Source organism: Nipponia nippon, unplaced genomic scaffold (genome assembly GCF_047370975.1).
Source record: "Nipponia nippon isolate SJK-2023a ecotype South Korea unplaced genomic scaffold, ASM4737097v1 scaffold_4, whole genome shotgun sequence".
NCBI lineage: Eukaryota > Metazoa > Chordata > Aves > Pelecaniformes > Threskiornithidae > Nipponia > Nipponia nippon.
The window spans coordinates 38,240,412-38,253,074 of record NW_028262358.1 but is presented as its reverse complement, the minus strand read 5'-3'; the positions used below and the strand labels follow the sequence as shown (position 1 = coordinate 38,253,074).

Sequence of the window (12,663 nt, the reverse complement as noted above, 5' to 3'; positions counted from 1 at the left end):
AAGTTTTTTGTCCTTATTTGCACACTTGTGGCCACGTACTACACAGACTGCCTCAGACCTGAGTCTGTGCAAGGCCAGTCAGGGCTCAGTCTGAAGCATGGTTGTTCCACAGTCTGCAAAACCAGCAACCTAAAACCCTAACTGACTGGCTTAGGTAATGTTTTGTCTCTGTTTTAGTGCATACAATGTTTAAATGATGGCAAAACCTGTATCAAGTACCACTCTGGTCTTGGGCAGTAGCATGCTTTGGAGATCGAGCAGAGATTTCTCAGTTTAAAATATATTCTTTTTGCAGGTGAAGCTGTGTGATTTTGGCTTTGCACGTATCATTGGTGAAAAATCTTTCAGGCGCTCTGTGGTGGGGACACCTGCTTATCTTGCCCCTGAAGTGCTCAGGAGTAAAGGTTACAACCGCTCTCTAGACATGTGGTCCGTAGGAGTTATTGTCTATGTGAGCCTTAGTGGTACATTCCCGTTTAATGAAGATGAGGATATAAATGATCAGATTCAAAATGCAGCATTTATGTACCCACCAAATCCTTGGAAGGAAATTTCTAGTGAAGGTAAAGAAATTAATTTTCTCTATTAGAATGTCTTTATATGTAGATAACGCATTCAAATGCTTAAACCTCGGGGTTCATTCAGATAGGAGTGTGAGAATTATTGATGGTTTGAGTTTAGTAGACTATGCCAAAATGGATAAACATGAGCTGGCATATGTTTGTGAAAGATAAATTGTCAAATATAATGTTTTAGATCATTTTCAGGGCAGGAGGAGCCAATAGATTTAGCAAGAAAAATTAATTGCATGCATGAGGAGTGGGATGAATAATCTGAAACTTCCCCAAATTCCCAATGAAAAGTTAAATCATGTGTGAGTATTTGCTGAACGCTGATCTCAAAACAAACTTTATCTAAACTATACAGAAATGGTTCAAAGTTGAGTCTGGAATTTTAGTTTTGTACATTAGAAAGTGAAACAAAACCTGGATCTAAATATCAGGTCTGAACAATCTAGAAGTTTACGAGGTTGATCCCGAGAGCTCTCCAATGCCAGCTTTGTTATTAGTAACGTATATACGATTAATACACAGGTAGATGTGGAAGCACATATACAAAAGTATACAATAGTGGAAGTACCTACATAATTTTGGAACACAGGATTATGCTCAAGTTATTTAGGCACTTCTGAAAATCACTAAAATCAGTAGGGAAAAAGATTAACGAGTAATATAGTAAAGCTTTTAGTGTTTCCATCAAAGTGGGGGGAAGCTTACCCCATACCTATTTTGTAGCCTCATTTAACATAAACAAAGCTAAATAGAAAATTCAAGAGCTTGATTAAGTTTAAAAGAGTTCAGTAGGATACACACATAAAAAAAAGTTTGCTTTCACTGCAGCATGTGAATGACGATAGAGGTGATTAGTATTTAAACAATATAATTTTTGTTCTGTTCTTCTTTGTCAGCCATTGATTTAATAAACAATTTGCTTCAAGTGAAGATGAGAAAACGTTTCAGTGTTGACAAATCCCTTAGTCACCCATGGTTACAGGTAAACCCATCTGCCTTTTTCACTATGTTTATAATGGGTGAATAATGATTTTATTTTTTTTTTTTTTATTAAATCCTTTAGAGGCTTATTGAAACTGCTTCTATCAAAGTCTGTTAATAACCATTCATGGAGGCTGGAGTATTTCTGGTTTTAGCTTTACATTTTATGTGCTCCAGGATTCTGCCCATCTATTAATGGCTTCTTTCCTCAAGGAAAATTTTGTCTTAGTGTCTCTCCCGCCCCTTACTTTCTGTCTGACACCAACATGGAGTTTTACTCTTCTGGCATCTCTCCTGAATGTGGGCAGTGATGAGTGCCTGGAGCCCCACTGAGATCAGTATCGAGACAAACATTGTTCAGTGCTGAAGTGGACGCGCAGGCTGGTGTGTGCTGTAACGTGTAGTCGTTTTAGAAGAGAATTGTTTGGAATGGAATTTATCCGCTTGTTTGGCACGGGTTCCTTTCACAATGGGTTCACAATCCTGTACGCACGTTTCCACGCACACAAATAACGTAAAAGACGTTAAGGGGAAAATCCAATTAATTTTGAGTACAAACAATATTGGAAGGAGTATAATTTCATGTATGTGTATATATACAATTAATTTTATAATAAAGCTAACATAGCTGTCTTGTTACAAAGAGTTTTCATGATTTACAGTATTATGATCTTAGATACTAGCCTATTTAATTTGGAACCATTCCTTGTGGACACTCTGTTGGGGTATTTTTTGTGTGTGTGTGTTTGGTGGGTTTTTTTGGGCTTTTATTTATTTATTTTTTTTTAAAACAGATCTGGTTGATTTTATCATGTGACTGTTTATACTAAAAGTAAAGACAAACTGCAGGATTTATCTGTGGGAGTGTATTGCTGCTGTTTCTTAAACTACTTCCTTAAATCTCTTTTACTCCTTAGGATTATCAGACTTGGCTTGACCTCAGAGAATTTGAAACACGCATTGGAGAGCGTTACATTACCCATGAGAGTGATGATGCACGCTGGAAAGAACATGCTTATGAACACAACCTCGAGTACCCCCAGCATTTTATTATGGCTCCTAATCCAGATGACATGGAAGAAGACCCTTGATTTGTTCCTTATGCTAAATCGCAGCGCAGAAGGACACTCCAGACAGAAACCGAAGCTAAGTTTTGGAACAACTGTTGCTCTTTCTGAATGCTGTGCACGTAGTTGAGTATACAAAGCACCAGAGGATCCTGCATTGACAGGAGAATAGACTGTCGTCTGACAAGCTTTTCTCCATCTCCGACTTAAACTATGAGTAGTTACTGGACAGTGGGGTAAGCCCCACTGGGTAACGTTTCACCAAGCTGTGTGGCTCCAAAGCCATTGCTGACGTGTAATGTGTACAGATTGAATGGTTTGTGTGTTTTTCAAGGTTGTTTTTTTGGTTGTTTTGGGGTTTTTTTGGTTTGGTTTTTTTTTTTTCCCATAGCCTACACAATAAGAATTTTGTAATGGTTTTCTAATCCCTATTTACTAGGCCATAGAGGACTGTTTTCTGTTACTTAGATACATCTCCTGTTTCCTAAACTGTGCATGGTGAAAAGAGCCTGTAAAAAGAAATCAGTGCAGAATACCTTGGCTAATACCAAAACGTGGTGGTTTAGGTTGAATACAGCTTCATAGATGAAGGAATAATTTGCTGCTGTTAAGACAGTTAAATATGTGTGTCTTTGCCCTAATTGAACTTCTTTCAGATACTCAAAAAAAACCCAGCCCCGTAACTTCTTACATTCCTCTTGACATGCTGGCTGACAATCTAAAGAGATGACAATCAAAGCTATGCTGTCCTTTATTTTGTCTGTTGAAACAGAGCAATAAACCACAACGGTGTGTTGCTGTGCAAGGCTGGCACACACATCATTGATGCACACCAAAGGCATTGTGCCTTAAAACTACACGAGTAATGCACAAGAGAGCACACGAGACTTGATGTAGCATATCCTTTCACTCTGGAAAAACAGCTTCTAGCAGAAGGATGTGGAAGAATAGGGAAAAATACATGCAGCTTTCTTCTGTTGTTTTGAGTAATTAGACTTCTAAATTTTTCTAATATTTTTCTAATTTTTTTAAGGTTCCCTGGACTTACATCAGGAGTAGTTTGTAGCCTGCTAGCTTGTATCTTAACTCTGCTCAAAACCTAGGAGTAACGGTGGATATCAGATCACCTGTTGCTTCTGCCAGGGCAGCTGGATTGTAGGAGAAAGGGCTTTGCCTCCTGGCCTTGACCTGCAGCCTCTCCCGCCCTCTCTGCTGTGCTCAGCATTGTTGTTTGAGCTGAATGAAGGGTCCAAAACCAACTCCTAATTCAGGTTTTTATGCAGATGCCTCAGTTGATGGATTCCCAACCACTTGCTGGACTTGTGGCACGATAGAGGGGAAGCAGCAATATTCTTTGGAAGTGATTCCCTCGGAGGACAGCGTAACGGTTAAAGTTCATGGTATTTCAAAGAAGTTTGAGGCCATGAATGGTAAATGCAAATGGAGGAGTTGAAATCTTTCCTTTTGTGTGGGATAACAGCATTGTGCTGGTGGAAGGTGCTGGATGGCTGTACATATTCCTGATGTGCCAAGCTGCTCAACTCTGGAGCTTGGTTTGAAATACTTTTTAAAATACTGATACAGGCTTGAACTGTAAAGTCAGTGAGAGGCTTTGGGGTATCTCCCCTCTCTCCTACAAAGATTTTTTTGTTTTGTTTTGTGTGTGTGTGTGTATAGATAAGTATTTTTTTTTTTTTACTGTTGTTATTCAGGTAAGGAAGCAGGTGAGCAGACTTTTTCTAAGTTGTTAGACATACATAAAATTTCACAAGGTTATTTCAGGACTGGCAGCCGCTTGCAATGACAGTGACCTGGCAGTAAAGTCGGTGGCAGTTGCAGAAGTATGTACCCACAGATAATGTGGGTTAAAGACCCAAACCTTACTTTTCCTATTGCCCTTAATCTAACTACCACTGAATTTTGTAGGTGTCTGAGTTGGTAACGGCTGAACGCTGGCTTCCCTGTGAGGATATACCAAACTTTGTACAAGGCGTTGGTGCAATCTGTGGCAGTTTCCTACAGCCAGCAGCGGGCAGAGTGTTTCAGCCCCTCCGACCACCGTGCGTCCTCTCTCCTGGCAGGTGTTTTTCTCAGGTTTGTGTGAGGGACTTGCCCGATGGCAGTCCCTGCCCTCCTACGCCGGGGGTCATCCTCCCCCTTCTGTGCTGTCAAGGCAGTGCCAAGGAGTTCAGAAGGGGCAGAATTTGTCCCTTAGCCTTGCCATCCTGTTAAGGCAGGGTTTCAGGACCGATTCTTCAGAGAGGCACTATTTTTCGTCTTTGGAACCAGAACAATCGCCTATGAGGTTGGTAGTCTAGTATTTGCCCAGGCTTGGCAAGGGAAGCAGTGCTTTTTTTTTTTTTTTTTTTTCAACTTCCACTGTTCAACTGACCAAATTTCAGTGAAGCCATTGCTTTCTTTCATTCTAACTGTAATAATGTAGATAGAGTCTGGTTTTAAACTTCAGATTTTATACTTGAGCTGTCACTTCAGGTTTTCCTGTGGGTGGGTTGGTTGGTTTGTTTTGTTTTAAGGGAGGAAAAAAGCCAGCTCAGTCACTTGAAAAAGCACAACAGGAACAGAGGAAGGAGGGGACAACAATGAAGTAGAAGGCCTGGCTGATGTCTCTCCCCATGAAGTCTGCTCTGCTCCAAAATATTATACGAGCTATTTATTCTTCAAGTTGTATTAAAAAAAAAAAAAAAAAAGCTGTTGGCCTTTGGAGATTACCTGACCATATATGCAGACTTACGGGGCCAGACAATAGAAGCCACAAGCAGCTAATTGTTGAGGAACCAAAAAATCTGACATACATTAGGAGTAAACTTTCTTCAAAGTAGTAAAAATAGCTGAGGTTTTTATTCCCTTTTTTCTACCTTTACTGCAAACTTTGACAGCAGTAGGTTACAGTGTTTCATATCCTTACCCCTAGAGGAATTAAGTTGCGTTCATTCAAGAAATAGTGCTATGATGATGCTAGAAAAAAGCTCATGTAAAATTTATAGCCTCGAAAGGACACTGTCAAGTACTTTTATATTTTTATACATCCTATTGTTTGTAAATATCCTCTGATAAGCTTGAAAATAAAATTTATTTCCCTATCAGACTTGTTCTTTTTATTCACATGACTTCTCCCTCCTATCACATGTTCTTAGAAGTAAGTGTTTCTTTATGCTTCCTTGATTGTGGATCTGTCATTAGATATGCCCTGCTGTGGGAATTCTGTTAGCAGGTGCTTTGGAACTAATAACTCTTTTTGCATGGTTCCTGTCACCATTCGCTTTATAAAAATATCTTCAAATATGTCAAGGCATCTTGTGTTTTAAGCAAAGACCAAAGCTAAGTACCCTGAAAGTCTCCTTAGCACATCTGTTTGTTACTAACAAGTTTTTGCTTGATTCCACTAGTAAATACTTCGCTCAGCTCTGTTGTAAGACCCCTGAAACATCGTTTATTCTCTGCTCTGTGTACGCTGGTTTCTGTCTGCGCAGTGATTGATTTCCACACACACTGCATAGGCCAGGCAATAGGTTTCATATGCTGCACTAGATTTACTCTGAAATAGCACTCCCCACCAAAATGTGGCTAGGCCCTGAAGCGTAGATTGGTGTGAGAAAATTACCTGGAGAGGTAACGTGACATTTCATTGGGCTTTTGGTTCAAAGATAAATCAAAATATTTAGTTCTTACCTTACTGCGTATGTAGCTATATGCTGAGTATTGCAAAATATTTAGTATATGAAACCATAAAATGCAGGACTCTATTCCTTTTACTTTGGGTTTTTTTTTTTTTTATTTAATAAGTTGCTATTGAAAGCTACTATTATCAGACACTTTGCTAAAGTATTTGAAATTACTTCAGTAAGAGTTCACCAAATCCAGCAACAGGCGGTAAGGGAGACTTTGATTCTGGCTTTTGTTTTGTGTCAGGATGTGCAAGTCTGTGGTGAGGCAGCAGGGCAAAAAAGTTAAAACAGTCCCCCATCTTCTTGGGATTCATCAGCATATCATAGCTGTGAAGTAACTGCTCATGAGTTGCTGGGTCACGTGAATTCTGCAAAAGCACCTAAAAAAAAAAGAATGTAGGTTATAGCCCTTCCTGCTTTCCTATAAATTCTCTTAATACCTGCAATCTCTTGTTGCATCCTTTTTACTTAAACTAATGTAACAGTGCCGTAATGTTCAGTAGAAGTGGCGAGATCCCTGGTGGAGCTCGTACATTGCTGTATGTAGCAAAGTTTTGCATTAAATACTCATAAATATAATACAATCGGTTTACTTTGAGGGATCCAGAGTAACTTATGTCTAGGAGAAGCAACTCTCTGATCTCACACCTACATGTTGTTTTGAACAACTTTCTTTTAAAATCAAATTTTTATAAAAGCTCTCTTGTTGCTTAAGAGTATTGCTTGTGGACCAGGAGAGTTTATGTACCTGTAAACACTGTCCTACCTGCAATCGGAGGTCAATGCCCATGTTTTTTAAGAACTCCCGCTGTTTTACGGGGCCTAATGTGGCTGTTCTTCCCTGCGCCATCTTTCGAAGATAGCTGAAATCAACATCTGCTGTCAGGTCTGCTGTACCTGGCGCTCTCAGCACATCGTGAAGTTTGTGATTCTGGAAGCCCTGGAAAATTAAATTGGAAGATTATACTCAGCTGTACTCCTAGCTACCACAGCTGGGGCTAGCAAAGACCAAGTTGTGCATGTGAGGGGTGAGAATAGCAAATTATACTTTGAAAATTTGAGATAAATGTAGCAAGGGCTCAGATTATCCTTTCTGTCTGGCAGAAACCCTTATGGGTACTGATTAAATAAGAACTCAATTACTCAGTTTATGATTACAGTATAATGCAGTTTTTGCTATTATGTCCACCCAAGATCTTTCTCTTACAAGAACCTAATGATCCAAGTGACAAATGAAAGATAACAGAGTATTTTGGCTTATTATTTCAGGGTAAATGACTTACCCGGAAAGTGTCAGTTTTGGTTCCATCATGACCATAATCAGCAACCAGTGCAGCCCCACCATCCTTTTCTATACGACAGGCAAGCCTCTGAATGATGACACCAGCCTCAGGACACACTTCCACATGGTCTCTTGTTTCTTCAGGCTAGCGCAGAGTTCAAAAATCAAAACACCTGTATTAGCAAACAAGTACAGGGCAGGAGTTCTTCACACTTGATGTCTTGGGATTGTCATCACTTCACTGGGGCACAGAGGTCCAGGGGTGTATTCCAGGCTATTGAGAGCTTGAGCTAGTTTTTGCTAACAGTCATTTTCAATTTGTGTTTTCCGAGTCCTGGATTTCAGTCATCTCTTCTATAACCTATAGTCAGCTGAAACGAAAACTTTTCTAACAAGTAAGAATACCTGCATCAGGTAAAACGGCATTACTGTGGTACTGAAAGAATGAAAAAAGCTCTTCAGCTGTGCACACCCTTCAAAAAGGCCTTTCTGTGTGAAACTTTGTAGTTGGTTTTAATCTCAACAACTTCATTTTGTAACTTTAAGAATCCAGTGAACTTCAGAAAAAAAAAAAAAATTATCTTAGAGACTTTCCGTTAACAGTCAGTATAGCACAGGAGCACCCAGCTGCACCGAGTACGTACACGGCAGGCTGAGAGCCTGGCTTAGGCAGGGCCGCTGCCGAGATGGCGATGTGACACATGCAACGCAGAACTCTCCCTGTCACTTGCTGCCTCCGTTTGCTCTCTGAAGCGTTTTGTCTGTTTAAGCTCTGATTTTGCAAAGTTTGATGTACGTGTTTATTTTTGTGCTATATTTTCACAGCATACAAAGTTAAATGCTTGTGGAAGTTTCGTAGAATGGAAATGGCAAGCTGTATTTACTCATTTATAGATTAAGAGGCCTCCGCTTGCTGTCAAAGTAACTGAGAATCAGTAAATGTACTTGAAAGAGACAGTAAAGGTGTAAGTACGAACTCTGGTAGGCATAACCTTACCTGAATAAAGTTTTCTGTTGCAGGGGTACTTGACGGGGACAGGACAAACCGCAGTTGGTCGGGAACTTCTGGATCTATATCAACCAAGACTTCACGCCAGCCTTTCTCTGTTCTCTGTTCAATGAACCCAAAGTACTCATTTTACACTCTAACGGGTACAACAGTATCTTATTTGATTGAACTAACATGTCAAGCATTTTCATAAACATTTTAAGACCATAATATGCTATTAACAACAATTATTCATTCCTATTTAATTCCAGTAGCTGCCTTGGAAAAAGCTTGTGGTAGAGACTCATCTGCAGAGTCAACAAATAGAGGTTTACTTACACTTAAAAGGAATGAAAGATGCTGGTTAAGAAAAATGCTGCCTCTTCTATTGACAGTGCAATGTTTTAACTTATCAAAATATTTTATGCTACCAGTGATTTTCATAAACTAATTATCAAATTGAAGTTGAAAGTTTCTTCTGAATCCTAACTAGCCTCTACTCTGCTATTCTCATTACCATTCAAAGGAAAGCCCTTTGGTCTTTGTTAGCAGTGGTACATAAAATAATGTGGAAATTAAAAACTTCATTAATGTAGCATAAGAAGTAAAAAAACTTGAGACTTATCTCAGCAGAACAAAATCTTTAGCTTTCTACAAGTTTTTCCATTCAAGAACAATTACTAATTTTACAGTTTTCAGCTGAATTAAGCCTTATTTGTCCAAATTCAGTTAGAAATGTTTTATCACCAGAGACAATGAATGTGTCTAGTTTGGCACCCTAGTTTTATTCTTCCTCAAAGAGAAAAGGCTTTTAAGCAGATGGTCACAATTACAATAATCTTCTTGCTATACCTGAAACTTATGTATTGGCAGGGCATCAAAAAACTCATGTGCTAGGTAAAAGCTGTAACCTGTGGGAAGGTAAAAAAGAATGCATTCAATTATTAATGCTTCCATAGCAGCTTCCAGTTGAAAATTAAAATGTTTTTATGAATTTTTATGAATTAAGCTAGTTAATGTGGTTGTGAAATAATTATCATTACTTCCAGCTTGGATACATCAAAGACAACATTTCTACAGCTAGCTATAGCTTCCAGTCCACGAATTTTAGATGGGTATCTCAGGAAAGGAGATTCAGGCAAAGCCAGTAAATGGTTTCCCATGAAAAGAAAAAGTCAAAATACATGAAATTGGGTAGCTATCCCAAAATGAAGGTAGTCAGAATAGGTAGCAGTTATGAGAATGAATCAAGATCCTGCCTCAGACTCATACAAGAATTAGGAGCTAATACGCATACTAACTACTTGCCTACCCATTATGAAGGTTAGCAGAGACATCCTCAGTTAGCAAAAGCTGCAAATGGAGGAAGGATGCCACCCCTGTAACAAAATGTTCAAGCTCCCTACCTGGTGCCACATCTTGAATGTCTCTGTACCAGAAAATGGGAATTCCAGTCTTGCTAACGCCTTTCATGTAAGCAGACTCGTCCTCGGGGTTTGACTGCACCTTCCCTCCTGTCAGCATCAGTGCCTGGACCTCGCTGAGTTTGGGACTCACTTCTACCAGATGAATAGAGACATCACATTTACTTAGTAAAGAGGCGAGCTGGTTGAAGACCTATAAAGGCAGATGAATTCTATTAGGCACAGTCACACGCTGTACACATTAAAGGTTTAAGAATTAATCTTTAATCTCATTACTTATATTCAAGATAAGATTTAGCTGGCTTTCATTTAACCAAATAGCCTCAGTGAAAGAGACTGCGTTTTGCTCCTCCAGAAGGAAATGGGAATTTCCTCATCAATTTTGATAAAAGCTGCTATGCTTCTAATACAGTTGGCAAAGTACAGCACACATTATATAGTTGCAAGGACGGCAACATGAAATGCTCATTTAGATAGTAATAGCCTGAAAGTGAGTAGCTCCTCTAATACCTACAGCGGGTTTAGCATTAGGAGAAAAATGGTTCAGTTTTCCCAGACACCATAAACAAAAAGTGCTCAATATCCTCCATTTCACTGTGGTTATTAGAGTTCTTTTTCATTAACACATGTAAATAGAATAAAAGTTCTTCTGAGGTACTAAATCCCATTAGTGATTTGGTTTTGAATCAGTAGATTTTAATTAATAGACAGCCATGCAAGCATGACAGAACAGAAAGGGTTAACTCAAAAGAAATAAGCTCCTGAAATCCCCAAAGGGACCAACACAACTTCACTGCTGTATTATTGTCCTCCTCCCCTTCCTCCTATTGCTTCTGCTGAGGCCTCCCTCCCAGTTACATAGAGCAGCACCCTCCTAAATGGTTTTCAGTTTGGATAATGCTTTCCTATACAGAAATATTTTGTGCTGGAATATTCCTGCCCTCCCCTACTATCAAGTAGTGTTTGAAAGATGACATGCATGTCTGTCCAGTGTGCACACACTGGCCCGTGTTCTGCTTTCAACTCAGAGACCTGGTCTCTTTGCTGAATAGCAGAAACTTGCATATATTCTAATTAGATTCTAAGCTGCAAATCTCCTGACTGAAATAATTTAGTTACTAGGGAAGGTTAAACCCCGAGAGCAAAACCTCATTCCTTCAGATTCCAGCATAGCCAGAGAATAAAGCCAGAAATACAGAATATTAATATTAGTTTTCACCTACCCGTAGTATATCATCGGTAAGAGTGCCCCTCCCTGGGCCCAGCTCCACCAGCTGGAACGCTTTAGGTTTGCCCATGGCTATCCATTCACTAATGCACCATATTCCTATTAACTGACAGTGAGAAAAAACACAAACAAAGAGTTACAGTAATAACTTCAGAACTTGTAGAAAGCAACACCTGCCTTTTGTCTGATAATAGCTAAGATACTATACAATATTCTCTCTATATATTTTAAAGTTAGGAAAAAGCATACATAACTTTGCCCTCTTCCCTTGAAGTATTAAAATCAGCGATTGTTTGCTGTCAGCCCAGCAGAAGCAACTCTCTCTCCATCAGCGAACGGGTGGGACTCTTTCCTAGTTGGCATCTGAACTTTTACTTAAGGCTCCAACGCAGGTGGCTGCCCGACTGCCTCTGAAGAGCTGTTCTTTATGACAACGCATTTACCAAAGTGTCATCGAGAACAGCGTTTAGCCAACCTGCGCTACTGGAAATGGTGCGCAAACCAGAGTGAGCCAGACCAAAACCTGCAAATGATTTTTGAGTAGAGTTTTCACACCGGGAAACTACTGTAACTCTTTTTATTTATAAACAAGTTCTATATGAAAATAAGCGTTACTAAGCACAGATGGTGTCCCAAATTATAACACAAGAAAGGACTCCCCGATCTTCCAGAAAAACAGAACACCCCTTCCTCCTCCTAGAACAACTTAACTGTAAGGTAAGAACGAAAAGGAGTTACTGAGGACATAAGGAACCCTGCGTTACCTCTCCGAACACCTGACTTATTTCGGGCGAGGTGACGAAATCCCCGCTTTCGCCGATGCCGGCGCGGCGCGTGTAGTAGCCCTGCGGGGGGGAGAGGGCAGAGGGGCCGGGGGCCCGGTGAGCGGCACGGCGGGGCCGCTTTCCTGCCGCCTGCCACTCCAGGGGCGCCGGGCGCTGCGGCACAGCACCCCCGGCCCGCAGGCCGCGGCAGCCAGCAGCCCCCGGCGGCCAGCAGCCCCCGGCCCGGCGCCGCCCGCACCTGGCCGGGGTTGGTGAGCGCCTCCCGCATGTACTCGGCCACCGTCACCGGCCCGGTGGCCCGCAGCTTCAGCAGCAGGTGCCGCAGCATGGCGGTGGCCCGGCCGGGCCCCTCGGCCTCCGGCTGCCCCCCCGCGCCCGAGGAGGGCCGCGCCACCGCCGGAGCTGTGGGGAGAGGAGAGGGGGAAAGGCGGCGGGGGCCGGCGGGGCCCAGGAGGGCGGCCAGGAGCGCACGGCGAGCGGCCAGCGGCACCATGGCGGCGGCAGCGGCGCCCGCTCCTCCTCCCCGGGTCCTGGCCGCTCGGTAGCCGCGCTGCGTCCCGCCGCCTACGTGAGGACGGGCCACCGGCTGAGGGCCGATGGGGCGGGTGGAAGGCCGCTGAGGCGCGGCTGAGGCGTCCCCTGCCCGCTCC

The 12,663-nt window shown here is 41.6% G+C and overlaps 2 protein-coding genes across 8 annotated transcripts in view; one reads left to right on the top strand and one right to left on the bottom strand.

Moving 5' to 3' along the window:
• PRKD3 (protein kinase D3) overlaps nt 1-5,721 on the top strand; it is a 47,891-nt gene extending 42,170 nt beyond the window's left edge. For 5 of the 7 annotated variants that reach the window (XM_087777327.1, XM_087777330.1, XM_087777328.1 and 2 more), the window contains 3 exons: nt 296-563; nt 1,469-1,554; nt 2,471-5,721. In XM_087777327.1, coding sequence (XP_087633453.1) covers nt 296-563; nt 1,469-1,554; nt 2,471-2,644 — 528 coding nt within the window. In that variant the 3' untranslated portion in view covers nt 2,645-5,721. The remainder of the gene's footprint in view (nt 1-295; nt 564-1,468; nt 1,555-2,470) is intronic. The other 2 variants (XR_015708963.1, XR_015708964.1) reach the window with 2 other exon arrangements.
• Nucleotides 5,722-6,380: 659 nt separating this feature from the next.
• Nucleotides 6,381-12,640, bottom strand: NDUFAF7 (NADH:ubiquinone oxidoreductase complex assembly factor 7). The gene is made up of 9 exons (XM_087777333.1): nt 12,252-12,640; nt 11,993-12,073; nt 11,224-11,334; nt 9,983-10,193; nt 9,429-9,487; nt 8,586-8,699; nt 7,590-7,733; nt 7,073-7,246; nt 6,381-6,686 (listed from the first exon to the last, which is right to left on the bottom strand). Exons 1-9 carry the CDS (start codon nt 12,504-12,506, stop codon nt 6,474-6,476), a joined length of 1,362 nt encoding a protein of 453 aa, XP_087633459.1. The 5' UTR covers nt 12,507-12,640; the 3' UTR covers nt 6,381-6,473.
• Nucleotides 12,641-12,663: the final 23 nt, after the last annotated feature.

Coding starts and splice junctions, on each gene's coding strand:
- NDUFAF7 (XM_087777333.1), bottom strand. CDS start 12,506: ATGGTGCCGCTGGCCGCTCGCCGTGCGCTCCTGGCCGCCCTCCTGGGC. Junction 8,700..9,428: donor TGCCAATACATAAGTTTCAG/GTATAGCAAGAA, acceptor TTCATTGAACAG/AGAACAGAGAAAGGCTGGCG. Junction 6,687..7,072: donor GCATTGACCTCCGATTGCAG/GTAGGACAGTGT, acceptor TTTTTTTTTTAG/GTGCTTTTGCAGAATTCACG.